The sequence below is a fragment of the Echiichthys vipera genome (assembly GCF_963691815.1).
Source record: "Echiichthys vipera genome assembly, chromosome: 6".
NCBI lineage: Eukaryota > Metazoa > Chordata > Actinopteri > Perciformes > Trachinidae > Echiichthys > Echiichthys vipera.
The window spans coordinates 24,976,198-24,996,366 of NC_139831.1; the positions used below are offsets into that span (position 1 = coordinate 24,976,198).

A 20,169-nucleotide genomic window follows, 5' to 3' on the forward strand; every position below is an offset into this window, starting at 1 on the left:
CCCAAAATAACTCATCTCTTGTGTTGTGTTTCCCTGTGCACTGGGCACACCGAAAATATATTCACTCCGCTTCTGTCTTTGTTTGAATAAATGGAAGGATTTCTACACTTTGCTGTAGTCTAAAAGGCAACATCATCTCCCTTTGTTCTCTTTTCTCTCTATCTTCACCACCCTCTCTCCTCCCCATCCTCACCCTCAAGTACACAAGCGTTGCCATTTCTACCCAGTTCTCTTCCTTGATACACATTGCTCTTAGTGTCAGCCTCTACCTCCCATTTTTCCTCCTAAACCAGAAACGTTGCACTTAATTTAAAAGACTTGTTTTATCATCCCTCTCCTTCTCTTCCTTGATATGGTACTCTTCTCTCTTCCCCTTCCATTATGCCTCCCACTCCTCCTTTTACTCAACAAGGACAATTACTCTTTGTTTCAGTCTCTTGTGTGAGTCGGACTCTCCCGTCCTCCCTCTCCACGTCTCTGTACAGCAAGGATTTCTGGGCCTTGAGGCGGCAGGCCAGTGACATGAAGATGGAGTCGACGTTCTGACTCTCCCTCGGGTCCTTGGCTGACGTCTCAAACAGCAGCATGTTGTGGGAGTCAGCAAACTTCAGCGCCATGTTGGAGGGTACCTGGCAAAGCACAAATGTTTTTGTTCGCCCCGATTCAATCTAAGAAGCCTAATACAATATTATATTGTGCTGTGGTTCTTTGCTTTGGTACACTCACTTGTATTTGGTCCACAAGGTCACACTTATTTCCCACCAGGACTCGAGGTACTGATGCTGAGACCCGGTGGCCATTACACTCCTGAAACACAACAAAATACAGCTTTCAGATCTTTATAAACTTTGGCCGTGTCAACACATTCACACTCACAACTTGGCGTCTTTTTTTTTTACCCTTTGGCGTAAGTTTGTGTCAATGTGCAGGGTAGGGTTAAGTTTAGGCAACAAACTACTTGGTCAGGTTAAGGAAAAGATTGTCGTTTGGTTTGAAATAAGAATGTTTGTTAACTAACTTACATATCCATACTCCTTCCAATTTGGCACCCTTAATCCTCTCAAACTTTGGCTTTCTTTAACTTTGGTAACTACCTACCTATCATGCTGATGTTTGTCCAAGTCTTTGTTTTTCTTGTACATTTGTTTCTAATTAATTATTTGATGCTTTAGAAGCGCTGTGAAACTCGATCCCTACTGCGCAGACTCCGGTTGTAAAATTACAACATGGCTGCACCATGGAGAATATTTTGGCTTTGCTTCTGCACACTGGGAGGAAGTGGAGCTGCGTCGTCAATCTAAGTAGTGTGTGGAAACACTTTGTAATCACATCATAAGGAATTCTCTTGGATAAATGTGAGGCCATTTGCGCTCTGTAAAATGTAACTGCCTCACAGTAGCATTACCACAACAACAAATCATACCAGTCACCGGTTAGCTCTCGATTCAAGCGTAGGCTAACAAAACTACATCAAATTTACGCTTTTTTGTTTATTTTAACATTATGTTGAAATGACTTCAAACTAATTATTTGACTAATTATGTGTTTGCTCTCAATTATTCAAATTCGTTTTTTTCTAACGTACAACTAATATTTAACTAACTATAACTAATACTAGCACTAGCACTACTGCTACAACTGCTTGTTGTAGCAGTAGTGCTAGTGCTAGTATTAGTTATTAGTTTGTCACCACAAACACACTAAAATTACAACTCATTCTGCAAGTAGTCCTACCATTACTACTACTTTCTCATCAGACTATTTGACTTATCATAGTAGGAAAAGCACAGGTTTAACTAGTAACATTAATTATCACTCACTTCCATTTAAATGTCTGAGTAAGTCATAGTAGGCCACATGCACAGGAAACAGAAAAAAACAAATGGAATTCAGCTGTTATTTAGCATTATAAACTGTGCTTCTGTACTTGCCTTTCATTCAAAAGTTAATTACTGCTGCAGCTGCTGTTATTTCACTACTGCTGTAACTACCACTTACTTTTATACCACTACTGATACTGCTGCTACCACCACCTAATTCAACTACTTGCTACTACAAGTATGTGTACCTTACTAAAACAACTAGTAGTCAGTTCATTTTAAAGTGATTACTACTGCTGATGCAACTTGTAGTAACTAAAATTAACTATTGTAATTATTTTTTTAAGCAATAGTAGCCACTGTGCCAGTAGAGATCATGGTAGACACATTATTGAGATTTTTTTTCCTACAGACACCACTACACAAACCACTTTGAATAATTCATTTTCTAAGTGAAGAGACAGTGCACCTCTTTGTTGGCTTGCTCACAGCAGTGGTTAGATTTGTCGCAGTATTAGAGATGCAAACCACGCGTTGTGATGGAAAATCATAGTGTCATAGTGTCCACAGCTAAAAAGTCGTTTTTGGGATGAAACAGAGGGAGCACTGGAGACAGGATGGATGCTGAGGCTGCTCAAAAGGACATTAGCTCAGTTGTTTTGTGGTGGACCATAATCCACCATGTATGGTCTGACTACATCGATTATCATTCTAGCACAGGGGAAACGATTGCACTGGCTTGTTTGTATTTATCGATCAAAATCATCTTGGGCAGAACTAACTAAGCTGGTAAACTAAGCCGACAATGCCCATCAGATGGTTTACACAGAACCATCTGAGAAGGCATCATTACAAACTGAATGAGAAAAGGCAGGTGCTTTCAAAACATACAGGGCAGGTGATTGGATGAACCATCATTCTATCAAACTCTCGCCAGAGTCAAACAGGAGAAGAGTGAAAAAAAACATTTCCATTGTGAAAAGCCTCTTTTTTCAATTAATAAAAACTCTCCAGTAAAACGCCATACTCTATAACTCAGACTCTCCATAAAACTGATGCTATTGCAGCATCTAAGCTAACCTCTATAGATACCACCATTGTCGTTTTGAACGAGCAGTCGCCTCTTGTGTTGTCATCACCCACATCCCCCCTCCTCCCTCAGCTGCCAGTAGCTCCTCAGAGGATGCTGATTGGTCGGCAGAATTCTTGGCTGAAGCACAAATGCATTACTTGGAGCCTGACAAAATGGATTTTCATGTGACTTGAATGTGATTCTTGTGTGATTGCAACAATTCAGCTGCTCTGCAAGGTTACCAACATCCAGCCATGCCCAGAATCGTTTTGTAATGTACTGAGCCAGTTACCAACCTCTATCCATGTCTGTAGGTTGCGGAAGGAAGTCATCTTGGTCACGTCATACACAAAGACCACTGCATGGACATTGCGGTAGTAGTGTTCCACCATGGATTTCCGGAAGCGCTCCTGGCCTGCTGTGTCCCATACCTGCACCTACGGAGATAAACAAGGCGAGACTTCATGTTGATATTGCTGCAGAAAAAGTGACAAGCGTCCTGTCCAGGGTGTACCCCACCTCACACCCAATGTCAGCTGGAATCGGCTACAGCCCCCCACGACCCTGTTAGGGACAAGCGGTTGAAGATGATGGATGATGTCGTAGTTTAATGTTTGTGGTTGTTAGGTTATCCAGGCTAAACATGACATATCACAGCATCTAGAGTGACATAATCTAGACACCCTAGCTTATTACTTGTAAAAATCTCAGTATATTAGAAGATAAAATACAAATAAGAATGTGACTACAATGACTCGTCTAGGCCTAAAAGGGCTTACAAGAACCAATACATGGCACTGCACCATGTCAATAGGAAAGAGTGCTAAGATATTGCTGGCTGTAGGGTCTCATGGGAGCACTGCTCTATAACACAATGGGCGTTTGTGCTTAATCATTTACGAAGGCCTCAGGCAGGTCTACTCTGTGCTCTATAAAGTATTTGATCATTCATTCATCTTCAACCGCTTATCCCGGGGTCGGGGTCGCAGGGGGGCTGGAGCCGATCCCAGCTGACATCGGGCGTGAGGCGGGGTACACCCTGGACAGGACGCCAGTCTATCGCAGGGCACATAGAGACGGACAGAGACAGACAACCATTCACACCTACGGGCAATTTTCAGAGACACCAATTAACCTAACACGTGCATGTCTTTGGACTGTGGCGAACCCGGAGAAAACCCACGCATACACAGGGAGAACATGCAAACTCCACACAGAAAGGCCCAGGCCGGGATGCGAACCTGGAACCTTCTTGCTGTGAGGCGACAGTGCTAACCACTACACCACTGTGTAGCCCAAGTATTTGATGTATGCCAGAATTAAATGTAGTGACACACGCAGTGGTGGGTATAAAACCAAAATAAAACATACCTTGTTATTGACTGCCTGGTCAACATTGTCAAATATCTGACTCCACTGACTTCATACTTGTGAGTCAGTTTCCACAATGACTCACACAAGGTCACTCATAGAGCTAAATATTTGTGTTTGCTTCCAGTATTGTTCAGCCGGCATTTTATTGTCAGAGTTTAGTCTTATTCCCCAGCCAGCACACCTGTGCAGCATGTGGAGCTACTCTACTTCCCTGATTGCAGCATTTGATGGTTCAGAACCACAAGGCCAAAGAGGAAGTGAGCTTTATTTCCCCCACCCTGCACAAGAGAAGCACTGATATTGATTTCACCTCAAATAAAATTCAGCTATGTCAGAATGCAGACAGAGTTAAAATGATGTATGGCTCATGCTGGGTCATATATCCAATGCTGTGTGTATTGTGCTCCAATTGAAAGCTTGGTAAATGTCTCTAGGTAATACAGTTGTACTTTTGTGTATCAACATGGATGTCTCCCAACACTCAGCTGTTGTGAAAAAGGACCAGAGTGAGTTAACTGCTATTACCATTTGAAAGGACAAGCCCAGCTATTTAGCATTAGATGATGAATGCAGCTCATTGCATCAAAGCTGGGTCTTTGTTGAACACTGTGTGCCCCATAATTTAACAGCAAGTTGAGAAAATTGATAATGCACAAAATAGACCTCATAGAGATGATAATAAGACTTTCTATATGCTTAATATACCTCTTGTCAGGGTGAATGTCTTTTTAAACCAATGTGTCGCTTTAAATCAGTGTTTTATTATTTATAATGTTTGCTTGGTAACAGCTTAAATGTGTTTTTCAAAACCAGCTATATGCTTAGATATATGTGGCAGAGTAAGGAAAAATTAAGACATATTTAGTCAAAATGATTGTGAAATGTCTGCAAGTGGACAGCATTCTGCCTGTCAATAGCCATGAATATCAAACTTGAGTCATTACTGTTATTTGGACACCTTACTCTGTAATCTATACTTAGTATCTGCTGTTCTAATTTTAGTCCTCTGCAGCTTATCGCATCGGCTGTTGCCAATATGTGTGCTACTTTTATTCACCTGGAGGACTGGAGAGGAAAAAGAGTCACCCAGTTTGGTGAGTGCACTGTATAGGCCCTGAAATCACCATCTGGAGACACGTATTAATACAAACGTGTTTAGCTTTGTTTCTCAGCTGTGGCAATAAATGGAGCCTGCTGGATCTAAGCCTTCAGTTCTCACAATAAAATCTCCAGTGCTAACACAAATTTTATGAAATATCATATAGATCCTTTACTCACAAGTGTCATAACTAAAATTAAAGGAGTCTCTGTCTGTCTGCTCTTCGATTTCCTTGACAACCACTCATCCCACATACTTCACACTTGGCAGATGTATTGTTGAGGACCCAAGGTAGCGCATTGTTGTGTGCTCTTGAGATCCACTACACTTATGTATTAGTAATGCGTTATGTAGACATTGCGTAGTGTTGAGAGGCGATCTCTATTAACTGTTGTACAACTTGCTCTCCATCGCTCGCTATATCCAAGAAAATGTGTAAAAAAGAGAGACCAGAGATGTTACATTGGACCAATCTTGTGATGGTCAAATTGAGCCAGGGGCGTAAAGTGGTGGGGCAACGGCCCCTTTCCTACTGTGTACTCCGGCCCCCTTGCTCGGAACATATCCTTTTTTAAACTATGCCTTCATTTTGATGTCAACTACACACCTGTAAAGTAAAGACTGCATGTTGCATGATGGTGATGCTAAGTTGGGGACAAAATAAACAGCTGGCAAAATACTCAAAACCGCTTCAGTAAGTGCCTCCTGCACCTTGCCTTGCTCAGCATTTGTGTGGATTAACAAAAAGCTGGTGTTGTGGAATGTCTTGTGTGAAAAGGACTACAGACTCACAAGGTTGAAACAATACCAGCGTTGCTGTTGCAGCTGGTAAACATTTCAAGCATCATTTAACTTTCGGAGTGAACACTTTTGTTCTCGTAAACAGCTTGTCCTTAAATAGCTAGCCGTTAGCAAATGACATGTCTAGCGTACTCTAGCATTGCTAGGAGACACAACTATTTAGGTGTATTGCTGAGGGAAGCACAGCGTCTAGTTTGAAGAGAAAGCTGCAGGCAGCAAGACCAGAGGCCAAACAGACACATTTTGAACAGGCACTGCACTAGTATCTCTTAATACATAGGCTACAGTAAGCCTGCACTAGGCTGCAGTATTCATTACTTCCTACAACATAAATGTTTGAACAGAATAACCAACACTCTGGTAGCTCTGCTACTCTCAAGATTCATGCCAAAGTGTTAAATTTTCCTGAGAGCAGTGCTGAAAGCAAACTTCTAGGATCATACTATTTAAAGGACAGGTAAACATGACAATTGGACTGACAGTGTCCATTCCTGATAATTCTTAGTGGAATTGTGTCCTGCGTTAACGCTTGATTATGAGGTCACCCAAACATGAGGATCGTCCTTTGGGGACCATAAATAACCCAAACAACATGCTGACCTTATAGAGGTGTAGCGTGCAGTGTTTGTGAGTCGGCATTAGGGGGCATCTGGAGGTTGCAGACAGACTGTTCTAATGAGACAGAAAGGGGGGAAGGGAGCACACACACTCACCAGCCAAGTGAGGAGAGTGAAGGTGTACATTACACAATACCGTAAAATACTTCAATACATAGCCCATTATTTAGTCATAGGTTATTCATATGAATGAATAAAGATTTTACACATAAAAACTAAAATCCTTACCAATCTTATGCATCATGTTTCATCGACTACCCTTTTATTATTATTATATATATTTTGTACTTAAATCAATTTTGCTTCCAATAAGCATCACTGCTAAGGGTGTTGGAAATCATTAAATCTTAATTCAGCAATTACCAGAATACCATGACTATACTATGGCCTACATTTCTAATGCTGTTGGTTGTACTTGTGTACAATTAGTTGTGACTGATACGATATGTGATACGCCTTATTCCAACAATTGATGGCTGATTTTATTTAAACCAATCACAACTGTCTTGGGTGGCACTAAGCCCCCAGTGCAGCAACTGGGCCGTTGCACAATAGATAGTGGAGATGTCAGACGTAACACCCGCACTGTAGATCCAGTAAACCAGGCTAGGCTGCGACTTCGAGTGGCTTTAATATTTATGGTGGTAGCAAAGGAGTAAGTCAAGTAACGTAGTATATTTTCAGCCAAACCATGATATTTTCCCAATCTTAACCAACAATAAGTAGTTCCATTTCACAGCGTTAACCCCATTTAGAACAGTTTAAAACTGTAACTGTTTCACCACATTTGAATACATACATGTCATTTTGGGATACATGGACAGATTAACTTGTCTGTTGTTTAGGTATGAGGATTTGTTGGAAAATTACCAAGGTGATGTCTTTAAGTTGCTTTTATTGTCCAACCAGCAAGATATTCAGTTTACTGTCCAATAATAGTAATAAAAAAAAATATCCAGAAAAGCCTCACAATTGATTAACTAGAACTATGTTCAATATGCCCCCCGAATATTTACTGGGCTGTAAATGACATTCATTGTTTTGTCTTTTTCATACAAGGACAGGCAAAGACTGTGCTGTCACAACGTGTTACATTTCTCCAACATGTTTTTGAATTTTTGAATTGAAACATGTTGTGTGAAATGTAGTCTGTTGTTGTTTTGTTATGATAAAATGAAAGAATAGGACGTGTGTGATCCACTGGCAGACTTTGAGCTGCAGCTGATCAACAAAAAGAAAAGAGGAGGGGGAGACACACACCACTGATCAACATCCAGCCCCTCTCTGTTGCTTTTACCTTGATAGTCTCCCCTTCAATCTCCACCGCCTTCTCCCTGAAATCCACGCCGATGGTGGCCTCGGTCTTGTCGGGAAAGCTTCCACCGGTGAAGCGGAAGGTGAGGCAGGTCTTCCCCACGTTGGAGTCCCCGATGACGATGATCTTAAAGATCCGCGTCTGGATGCTAAGCTCCAGGGAGGAGGTGCTCAGATCCACGGAGGATGTGATGCTCTGGGCGGCATCGTTGCTGCTGCTGGCTCGGCTCCGGCCGGCTCTGTGGAAATCCATGGAGGATGTCAGGATGGTGACATTGTCGTCCGCTCGGTTTCTTCGTGGGATTCCCTTTCCACCGCCGCCCGGAGCTCGGGTCTCCTCCTCCGGGGAATCGTTGGTCATTGTGCCGGAGGAGACGATGCGCAAATCGGTGTGCGTGTGTAGAGAGGAGAGAGGGTGGACGGGTGGATGGATGGATGGATGGATGAGTGAAGGGAGGGGAAAGGAGGAGTTAGGAAGGAGGAGACCAGAGATGCAACAATACCAACGAAGCTCCCCTTTAGCTGAGCGCGGCCTTAAAGGGAAAAGCATTGGAAAAGAAAATCAGAGTTTATATAGGCTAGCGTTCAATAACATTTATTGTAAGGTGCTGAATGAATACAATATGAAAACAATGCATACTTATTATTATCAGCCTATAATCGATTATTATTTTATCAACACTATCAAAAATAATGATACTATTAGGGGCATTAAACTAGGAATTAAATTAAAAGGCAACTCATCAGTGACCCATCCAGGTACATACACCTCTATAGAAATATAGATATTTCCTCTTTTTTTTTTTAACTATAAGAACTCCATAAGGTCACCTTTTGAGCACTTCTAAGTCCCCCATCCAAAAATGAATACACATTTGTGTAGCAGAACTGTGTGTATATATCCTGCCTCGTTATCATTTCCCAGACCACTCCACCTCAACCAGCTAACTGTAAAACACTGCTTACACACTGATGCATCAGTTTTATTAATATATAGATAGAAGGATCATCTTTCTGTGGAAACAATCACAGTAGGTATTTTGATAATAATACTTAGTAATAATAATAATAATGTAGATTGTGAAAGCAGGAATTCACACTCCTGTTCCCAATGGCACATTATAGTGATGCAAGATGATTAAAAACACTATAAAGATTTACATATGGCTCTAAGCACACTATTTAGAGTCACAGACTAAATAACTTTTATAGTGTTGACAGAGGAGTTGGTAAAGTGCAATAGGGCTAGTATTGACTACCACAAGTTGCAAAAAGTCATTTGTTTTAAGAGCTGTCAGTTTTTTCCACCCATACAACAGCCCCAAAAGATAGTTACTGACAGAACTGATGCTCCTGAACCTTTAAAAGCACACGCCATTAGGAGATTCTGATTCAAGATCATGTTAAAAGAATAATTTCATCCAAAAAACTGAGTTCTAAATTTACTGATAATGAGATTGGCACATGGGATTGTGGCTGTGCCTGGGTGTTTTAACAGAGAGAGAAAGTGACACAGATTTTCTCACACTATCTTGTCATGTGATCTGATCAGCTGGTCTTATTATCACATTCCATAAACCAACATGGCCGTAATGCAGGATTGTAGTGTCACCAGGAGACCTCCTTAGTTTATACATCACGGTACAAAGAGTAACAAAAATAGCAGGATTTGAATCAATGCAAATTATTTGTCTTTAAATGAAACAGTTCAAAAGACAATAATACCTCTTTAAGTCAATGGAAAATGCATAATGCTGGTTTTATAGTCCTGCAGTCACAGCTGGTGGTTTTCTCATACAGCCTTGACATGATTTGTTTTTGTCCATTCTTGTTTTTTTAGTTTTTTTTTCAGACCAAGCCAAACCAGTTGTGATGGAGAATCGATACCAGCTCGCCTTCCTGGCTACAGAGAGGGCTGCTGGGTGAAGGCTAACAGGAGCTACAGAGGTCAGACAGCACAGGGCTAACACATAATCTTACAAACATCTGACATGTGGTTGTGCTGAGCAGGTTTAAAAGAAGGAGAAATTACAGCTGAACCTTGAATAAAACTGACATCCCAATATGTAGATCATGTCCGAGAATATTTGCCATTTGGTAGTTTTTTAGATGAATTTACACAAAAAAAGATTTGTGTCATATTTGCAAATGAGTAAAACCTCTAATTTAGGAGATATTATTATTTATAAAAGCAACAGAGTAATTCCATCTCGCAGATATTTGGTCATAACCCCAAATATTGGACTAATAGAAAATGTTGACCCCATGGTGTTGCTGTAGCTCTGCACCAAATGTCACTGATATCCATTCTGTATTGAGACTGAAAAACTAAAATGTCAGGCTCTCCTGACTAGAAGAAAAATGCAAGGATCCCCATGGACAACAGTTGTTCACCAACCAACTGAAGCTGCCATCCCAAGAGCCACGTTGCAAGCGTGGCTAAAAATAATATTACAACCGTATCAGGTTTGACAGCTTCCTCCCCCGTCTCACCAGTAGCATGTTTCTCCATTTCATCAGTATCTGAATAGCATGCTTACAGTTAGCTTCCACTCTTTCAGTGATGCAGATTCCATGCATTATGTCCATATTTGATTATGGGAGATATCTCAAATGTCTCATGTTTGAAAAGCTGATTTTGGTCGCCTGAAAAGGAATAAATGAAATCAGTGTCACTCACCTTATAAAATATAGCTGTGCAAAGTGCTGTCATGCATTAGAGCTGCTTCACTTCCATTTTGACAACAACAACAACAACAACAGCAAAACAGACAACACAACGCACACACACTTGTGCACATATACAGAAGTCACATACTGTCTGTTGATATCAGACTGAAATGCAGACAGAAATACCAAACACTTGTCCTGTTTTCCCTCTCTAAGTCAATGTCTCTCTTACACACACACACACACACACACACACACAAACATATACACACAGACAGGCAAGCCACTCGCTGTGTTGAACAATCCCTCACACACAGACACAATCTCTTCCTCACAGACGCGTTGGACATACACACTGTCTCTCAAAGAGACACAAAATCTCTTTCTCACACACGCACAACAAACACGCGCACACACACACACTCACACTGTGTCAAACAGTCCCAATGCTTGTGTTTGACAAAGCTCCCTTCTTCCTCAGTCAAAGATCTGTTTGTCTGAAAGCAAGTGGGATATTCACATTGTGGTGAACACAAAAGGACAGTGAAATATAGCATCCATTTACACACTGGATGCATCTGTAGCTTACACATCAAAACAATGTTGTGGTTTCACACTTTAGTATGAACATGTGTTATATAGAGCATGGGGCTACAACTGAAATCGCTCATCATTGTAATTCTTTTTTCAAATTTGGGATCTCCTTTGTTGACTTGAGAGCAGCTGCCAAAGAAGAGGAATATGAATTGATAACACGAGAAATCGTATGTGTGTTGTACTTCAGTAAGAGCAATATTACATGTTTGTTAATTTAAGTTGGGTTTTTTTTAACAATCATAGTCCAACACCTCAGACACAGACAGATATATCACATTGCTCATGAGTAAGGGAAATTAAATTAAAGAAGCAAAATAACAAAAATAGTTTGTTAATTAGGTGCTATGGACTTGTGACAGACAAAAACCACACAGCATTCAGATGTAGGAAAAACTTACGTAGGCCTACTTGTGATTATTTATGTCCTTACATAACATGACCTTAAGACTGAAAGCAGAATATGCATTAGGCTCCAATAAAAAAGGGATGCCATGATTTCACTTAACAAATCACCAGAAAGTGGCAGAATGAAATTAACCTGTTCGTCTCCATGAAATGTTTGATTTTAGAGTCAGTGCACTACAGCGGGATACTGCTTCCACCATTTTTGATTCTCCAGCTCTCCATTCCCTCAAAGGCCAGTACTGTCAGGGCGGCTTGCTATTAGTCAACTGTCCAAATTTGTGGGCCCTGTCGTTGATTTCACCAGGATTTTTTATTTTAAATACTGGTGTGAGCAGCTGACTTTAAAGGAAGCTTAATGTAAATTTGTGAATACTCATGTCAAGTGGAATAAGGCTATATTGTTTAAACTGACGACAACAGTAAATACCTGTAGGTATGTTTTATTTTTATACATACAGTATTTGTTATGTGCATCTTCGTTTTGTATTGGTGCCCCTCAACTATAGCTACTGTAAGCTCACAACAAAGATATTATAAGCTTTTAATTTCCCACCATTATGACCATGAATAAATGACACTGATACAGTAATGCATTTGCTGATACACAAACAGCACTGTGGAGCATTAACAGGTGGTATTTGTATCCTCATAAAAAGAGTCACTGCTCACTAAAAGTTGAGGTTTATAAGCACGAGTAGAATAGTTGATGATAAACCAACGTTCAGGAATTATGACACTCATTACTGCTTGTAGATGAATTGTAAGGTAACATATTGCTGAAAACTTCGCTGTAAAGTTCACAGGGAAAAGTTTCTTAGGTGTTTGCAAAAGTATCTATTTTGCTATGTGAGCAAATTAATATTTGTCATGTAAATTGTAATTCTACCAGCACATATACTAATCATACAAGCGGTATACTTACATTAAGATACGTCAATCCAAAGAGAAAAGTTCCATCAGTTATTTCAGTTGGAAAACAAGCATTATCGTGTTAATGTAAAATTGTACTGGGAGGTAAAATTTTACAAATTATAATGTTATATGGGAATGTGGAATTATATATCCAGGGATAGGCCGGGGAAAAAACTTTGAGAAGTCAGTTAAAACGGCAAGGTGAAAATACATTTTAAGGTCAGATATGTAGTAATAAAAGACTTCAACATTTCCACCATAAAGCAAAAACAAACAAAAAAAATGCACATACAAATCAAAAAATGTTTCCCCATGAAGTCCACATTTGAAACGTCATTGCTCAGTGGAAACTGCTTTCCAAGTTGTTTCAAGCCAACCTTCCAGTCAGGAAGTTTTAAGTCTCTCTCCAGAGTATCTTTACTAAGAAAAAAATCTAAATCCTGATGGAAAATTCCTAATCCAGTCTTAAATATGCTGTGATATTTTCCCAATAGAATAATTGTAACTGTCACTCAGACCACTTGTAGGTAAGTAGATTTAAAGTCTGTTCCGAGTGCGTTTTTAGCATTGCATTTGTAAATGCCAGAGTTCATGAGCACAGGGTTCTGTATGACTAGGCTGCCCTCCTCTGTCATGTGAATCCCTCCCTGCACTGTGAATCGGTTATGTGGAAGCAACGTTGTGCGTCCAGGCAATGTCCATGAGATATCCGGCTTGGGAATACCAGCTGCAACACAATTTAACTTCACTGGGGATCCCCGGTTGACTCTTGTAATTGAGGTCAGCGTATTGGTGATACGTGGTGGGAAAACCATCACTGCAACTGGGTAGGATAGTGTTGACGAGCCAAAAGAGTTGGAGGCTTTACAGATGTATGTTCCTTTGTCAAAGGTGGCAACCTGCCTGAGTTGGAGGGTTCCATTGGCAAGGAAAGTTACCCGGCCAATGGTTTGAGGTTTATCCAAAACAAGACCATTAGGAAGGGTCCATGTGAGTGACGCCTGTGGCCAGCCATCCACAGTGCATGGCAAGTTGAGATTGAGTCCATAAGTGATCTTCATCCCACCTGGAAAAAGTAAAACTTCAACAGTAAGTACATTTCCCTGCAAAATGATTGATACAATGAAAATAAAGTAATAAAGTGAAATACTAGTGAGGCAATATGACTAGATTTCCAATTGATTTTTCACATGCTCTTAGAATGTTTTCAAACCTGTGTTGTTTATTCTGGTTGAATTGGACTCAAATTGGTTTGATTTCTCCCTTGGTACGATCTGAAATATGTACTGTAAATAAAGATGGACTGCTTGACTGCTCCCTGAAGGTGAAGCCAAAACATCTCAATCACGGTTTATGACCAATGGGATGGTTGTAGTATTGGTCATAAACCCTGCCCTCCATGTTAATAAATGGGACATGGTCAAATTACTTTTTTTCCAAAGATGGTTTCTTTCACTTAAGGTAGTTCTTATCATGATGATGTTTGTTCAAGTGTTCATTTTTCTGATAAATTTCATTTTTATTAATTATTTGGTGCTATAAAACATGATGAAATGTCATGATTGACAGCTGTAAATGATGGGAGGGACTCCAATACCAATCGATCACTACTGCACAGACAAAATTACATCATGGCAGCGCTCATATCTGGTTAATGTTGGCTTCATTTCTGTCCAGCGGGAGGAAGTGGCGACACTTCGTCCGTCATTAGTCTATGTTCTGAACACAGAAATCATCCTTGAGTTCGGACCAAAACAACCACACCGAGACCCTTTAGAGGTAGTGTTCTCGGCCCCGTGACAAAATAATTCTAGATCGGTTTGTTGTGTGATGGTAATTTGTCAAGACGACCTTCTTCAGGACCTTCTCACTCTCACCCAAGACTCATCGAATCATCAAACAGAGTGAATGTTTTCACGTGACTTTTAGTAATGTGTTTTGTTGACTAAGTTTACAAAGCCTTTCAGTGATTTGGACCAGAGCAAACAAACTATAGGTTTGACAATTCCTCTAGTCTCTTTATTGACAAGCTAAGGAGACTTCTACTTCTACCATGAAACAAATGTACCTGTAGATCCTCTGATTACTGGCTTTCTTCCCGCCTCCAGTGCATAACGTTTCTCCGCTTGTCCTGCAACATTTTTGGCTAGGCACCGGTACACTCCCTTATCACTTGCAACTGGTTGAGAGATCTGTAGATTTCCATTCCCCAGATGATGTGTGAAGCGTTGGAGTCTAACGCCAGGCGTTAACATTGTCCCGTTGGGTAGAACCCATGCAAACTCTGGATTTGGCTTACCCCGAGCAGGGCACTCCAGGATTAATGCCACACCGTCTTGCTTTATTGGTATGATTTCAATATTAGGAACAGCAAAACTTGGTTTCTCAGCTATTGATGCCACATCTAATTCAACCAAAAGTGAGGCTTCACCCAGATTGTTTTTAGCCAGACACATGTACCTCCCTTCATCTGTTTTCCTCACCCCTCTCAGCTCCAAGCTCCCATTCCGGTGGACTTGGAAGCGACCGCCCAGGTAGGGTGTTGGGAGCGATTGACTGTAAGGAGTAACCCACCAAACTCTTGGTTCAGGTTTCCCTTCCACTCTGCAATCCAAGAGCGCTGTTTGGTAGAAAACAGCCAAAACCTTTGAGGTGCTCCTCCCTTTCATGCCATTGATAAAGGGTTCCTGGAGTTCAGCTTCAAGTTTCATGTTTTTAACATCGTCACCAGCAGAATTTCGAGCCACACATGCATATTTCCCTTCGTCAGAGAGTATTACTTTTTTCACCACTAACATCCCATCGTCCATGATCTGAAATTTGTCTGATGACAAAGATATCACATCATTTCTTGGTGAGATCCACATGATTTTTGGTGTAGGTTCACCTGTTGCCTGACAACTCAATTTAGCGGATTCTCCTAATTTTACTGTAACCAGTGATTGGAATTTTGATCTAATTTTTGGAGCATTTGGTCCCACTTGGACGCTAACTTTTCTTTCGTCCTTGCCCAGCTTGTTCTTAGCATAGCAGGTGTAGTCACCCTCGTCTCTTTTGCCCATTTGCTGGAGAAGTAAAGTTCCATTTCCAAAAATAACATAGCGGCGGTTGCGAAGGCCACTGTCGTCTGATTGTAGGGCGTTGTTGATTAAAGTTCCATCTGGCAGACTCCAGGTAACTTCCGGATCAGGGAGGCCTGTTGCAACACAGTCCACCTAAAAAGGAAACAAAGGAAAGAGAATGACTGGATGGTGTAGAAAAATAAGTGTAAGGATGAGTCTAAGCTCCAAAGAGAACACATATCTTATTAATTTTATTTTTTTAAATTACTCTGTATTCATTTTAAAGCTGCACAAATACATATTTTTTTATTAACAATTGGTTAAACCCCTAAATTGTTATAACCCATATCTGCAGTTCACTTCAGCTCAGCCTTGTTTCAAGCCATAGCAGGCAGCTGTTTTCAGTGAAAAAGCTCTGATAAATCCATTGTGTACTGCCTGCCCAGGACCAAACAGTGGAAAAGTTTGAAGTTGATTGAGACCATTACATAGCTGAAAGGAGAATGAATATTGAATTATTTTTGATAAACTTTGAGCTAGCTCTCCAAATCTACCTGGAAATTTTCTCCAAAGGTGACCCTGGTCTGTGTGGTCCTCACATGTTCGATTCTGGGAGGGGTCATTAACACCTCCAGCTGAAAAGGAAAAATTCATTAAAAAAAAAAACGTTTCAGTAAAAGCTTGGAAAATACAGAGACAGTCAAGTATTGATCACTGATTAACCTGCTGCTATAGATTTTACCAGCCAGAATTAAAATCCTACATCTTTGAGTCTTGAAGGTGATCTTGACACTCATTTACAAGGCATGTATTCTTAATGAACAAAAAGTGTTATAAGGTGAAATAAAACAAAGTGTTGGCAGCAATTTGAACCTGCCTCATTTCGTTATAAGTCCTGTGCATACCTGGAAGAGCTCCATGTCCTCCCCATTGGGCCGCTGGAAGACACACAGATAATTTCCACCATCAAGCTCTGTTAACTGAAGTATCCTCAGAGTCCCATTACGGAAAACTTTAATTGGTCTCTCTGGACTGTAGGCAGATGGAGGAGAGAAAAGAGGTTGAGCGGTCAGTGAAGTTTAATGGAAAATAAAACCTTCTAATGTATTTATAATGTTATTGTACAGAAGTATAGAAGTAAATTACCTATACTGATGTTCCATGATTGTCTTGGAGGGTAGCTGCCAGATGGTCCCTCTTGTGGATCCGGTAGACTCTGGACAGTGGAGGTAGACAGCAGAACTGTACATAGCTGAGACAGAATGCTGTCGGGATGGCACACCATGGCGTTGGATCGGAGGGATGGGGAGAGGAGGATAAGGCTGGTGGGAAAAGGAGGGGGAATCTGCCTTCACCTCCAGTTGGACAGTTCTTTTGGCAAAGCCCACAGCATTAGTGGCCAAGCACTCGTACCTGAAAGAATTGACATCAGTCTGGTGACTTTTTTTAAACTCACAGCTCAAGGGCTTAGATCAAGAATATTTTAATCAGCCTGATAACTTTGAGTTACATTATGCATTTGTATTGCCTGGGAAAGGAATGCTGTGCTTTGCCTGAAGGTACACAACTTCTGACTTTAAATGCAGTGAATATCACCTCTATTGCTTTTGAAAGTCAGAAGTTTATTCAGAAATGGACAGTTAGTAGATCCCCATATGCAACTTTTTAATGATTATGATAGAATGCCGTTAGTTTATAAGGTATTTGGTCAAAAACCCAAGTATTGGACTAACCACAATCCATAAAGCTTCAGAATAAAATCAAACCCAATTGAGAGGACTATTTCAATAGGTTAAGTGAACACATTCTGATTTAGCTAGCTAGATCAACTAAAACCAGAACATTTTGACAGGTGCATAGAGAGAAAGACTCATGAAAAATGACAAGGAAACTCTTATACCTCCCAGCATCAGCTGGTGAAACATTCTTCACATACAGCGTTCCATTGGGAAAGACAAACAGCGTGCGTCCAAGAAACTGTGATGGCTTAACATGGACGCCTGCCGGGAGCGTCCATTTCAGAGCAGGCACTGGTTCACCCTTCACAGAGCAGTGGACATACACACTCCTGCCTGGTTAAATGTGATTTATTCATTTAAATTAGTCATTGTGACGTTGCAAAAAGCATAACATGAGGAAGACTTTCTGTCATGGGAAGAATCATGTTAAAGTTCTCTACTATACCTGGCTGAATGATCACAGTATCCACTGCTCCTTCGCTGATGCTTGGAGGCAGAGCTGCTACATGAAGATGATAAGTGATCGTATCCGCACCTGCTGCGTTGCTTGCAATACATTTATAATCCCCTTTGCTGGAGAAATCGAGAGACCGAATTTGAAGGGTTCCATTTTGAAGCAGAGACATTTGAGAAACGTGAGTGCGAACAGACCCGACTTCACGTACAAAAGTCCTGTCAGGAAGAATCCAGGAGATTTGGGCTGGTGGTTTTCCCGTAGCGAGACAGTCAAGAGTCACACTTTTTCCTAAGTAGACTGCTTTATCTGTGGACTTGGGAGGCTGGATCTTGGGTGCCTCAGTCTGCACAGCTAAGGTGATGACCATGCGGTCTGATCCAAAGCTGTTCTGGGCTGTGCAGAGGTACTGGCCTCTATCCTGAAGCTGGATGTTTTTAATAACAAAAGTTCCATTTTTGAAGACTTCAAAACGGGGACCATGCTTCGTGTTGGCTGGGATGGTGGCACCTGGGAGGGGAACAGAAAGGATAAAGAGACTATGAGGTGGGAGAAATTTGGCTCTCCTCGATTAAAGAAATTTTGGTTGACAAAGAGTCATACCATTTTGTCTAATAGACAGATCTGAAAAACAGAGTTTCTCCGCAAAGAATCATACAAAAGCATCACTTTAAATCATGTGTTTACCAGATATGCTCTCATATGTTTCTTGGAAAAAGGTAATTCAGCACGAAATAAGTATAAAAAATGACTAATTGACTAAAGAACGACTCAAAATGCTTGATTAGAGAACAAAATGCTTGATTAGACTAAAAGGGGGAAGCCCTAGATTCTCATGACTGAAAATGCCACATTTAACAGTGTCCGTCATTGGTTTTCCCCAGTGATAGCATCAAAATAGACATAGAAAGCAGGCAGATCTGACCCAGGGCGAATAACATGAATGAGCAGAAAGCAACACATGACTGAGTCAGTTTTCCCTGGGATTGTCTCAGTTCTCTACATTCTCTAATGAGATTTTTTCTTATTCCATTCCTGTCTTTCTCTTTTTCTTTTAAAATTTCTCTTCCTCTTACCTGTTGAGACCTTGGTCCATGCAATGTTTGGTTCAGGATTCCCAGTAGCTTTGCAGGGCAAGAACACATCACTTTCCGCCAGCACTGACATACTAGCTGCGGTCACCGTGATAATACGAGGCTTCAGTCCACCACTTCCAGCTTCCAATACCCATGGGAAAGGAGGTGCAGCTGTGGGTCGCCGAGAGCTAATTCGTCCCGCTACAAAGACACAAAAAATTTAAATAAATGAAATATATTTCTAATATATAATTATAAATAATATAATTTTCTAAATACAAAGTATATATGTTTTTAATAGTGTAGCTACCTCCAGCAGGCCACCGACCTCCATACAGAACTCCAGGGGTGGTGTGGTGGTAGGGACGAGCGGTTGGGATGAAACCAGAGAATGATGATGAAGAAGGTTTAGCTGGGTTTAGAGGTTGTTTAGAATTGTAAGAAGCAGTAGGTGCTGCTGGTCTAGGGTTGTATGGTCTATGTGGAGATGAAGGGTTTGGTTTAGGTGTAATGTTGGATGGAGGATTGTGGTAGCTAATACGAGGTTTGAGTGTCACCATCCTCCCTAGCTGAGCAATGCGATCAAGCTGCGCCTGGAAAAATCCATATCAAAATGATCAGTAATTATAGCATTAACTCTTGACTACTAAAAATTAAATCCCATCTCTAAGGGCTGATTTATCATCAGTCCCATCAATAGAAATTGTGTTGCCAACAAAGCCAAATGCTTCTCACTCACTTTATGAACATTTGGACATAATAAGATCGATCATCTTCTGCACACTCACAAAATCACCCGTCATCATACCTGTCTGTATCTGTTCCTCAGCCTTGATAGAAACAGTTGGTCTCTGGTTTGGGTCCTGCTATCCACGTGATGATTTTGTTGATGATACTGTGACAGATGAGGATTTGAGAGTGTAAACTTGGAGTTTCCTGTTGTTCCAGGTACTGTAGGTGTAGGCTTCACTGTTTCAGCAGTCATCTCTGGTCGGTTGGTGACAAGCGGGCTTTTAGCCCAGGGGTGGGGGAAAGGCCAAGGTCTGTGAGTGGGCACAGGGTATGACCCAGGACCTACGGACATATATTTGATCAAATATGTATAGATCCCTGTATTCCAACCAGTCTTAGAGTGACATATCATAAGCCAAGACAAT

The 20,169-nt window shown here is 40.9% G+C and overlaps 2 protein-coding genes across 2 annotated transcripts in view; both read right to left on the bottom strand.

Moving 5' to 3' along the window:
* Nucleotides 1–399: 399 nt before the first annotated feature.
* On the bottom strand, nt 400–8,609 carry rab33a (RAB33A, member RAS oncogene family). Its single transcript, XM_083915750.1, has 4 exons — nt 8,081–8,609; nt 3,189–3,329; nt 727–807; nt 400–629 (listed from the first exon to the last, which is right to left on the bottom strand). Exons 1-4 carry the CDS (start codon nt 8,456–8,458, stop codon nt 405–407), a joined length of 825 nt encoding a protein of 274 aa, XP_083771876.1. The 5' UTR covers nt 8,459–8,609; the 3' UTR covers nt 400–404.
* Nucleotides 8,610–12,110: 3,501 nt separating this feature from the next.
* LOC310948156 (matrix-remodeling-associated protein 5) overlaps nt 12,111–20,169 on the bottom strand; it is a 36,038-nt gene continuing 27,979 nt past the window's right edge. The window contains exons 8-17 of the mRNA XM_083915187.1: nt 19,821–20,086; nt 19,323–19,605; nt 19,013–19,213; nt 17,928–18,446; nt 17,644–17,815; nt 16,890–17,156; nt 16,649–16,775; nt 16,298–16,378; nt 14,750–15,896; nt 12,111–13,747 (exon numbers count right to left, since the gene is read on the bottom strand). Coding sequence (XP_083771313.1) covers nt 13,194–13,747; nt 14,750–15,896; nt 16,298–16,378; nt 16,649–16,775; nt 16,890–17,156; nt 17,644–17,815; nt 17,928–18,446; nt 19,013–19,213; nt 19,323–19,605; nt 19,821–20,086 — 3,617 coding nt within the window. The 3' untranslated portion in view covers nt 12,111–13,193. The remainder of the gene's footprint in view (nt 13,748–14,749; nt 15,897–16,297; nt 16,379–16,648; nt 16,776–16,889; nt 17,157–17,643; nt 17,816–17,927; nt 18,447–19,012; nt 19,214–19,322; nt 19,606–19,820; nt 20,087–20,169) is intronic.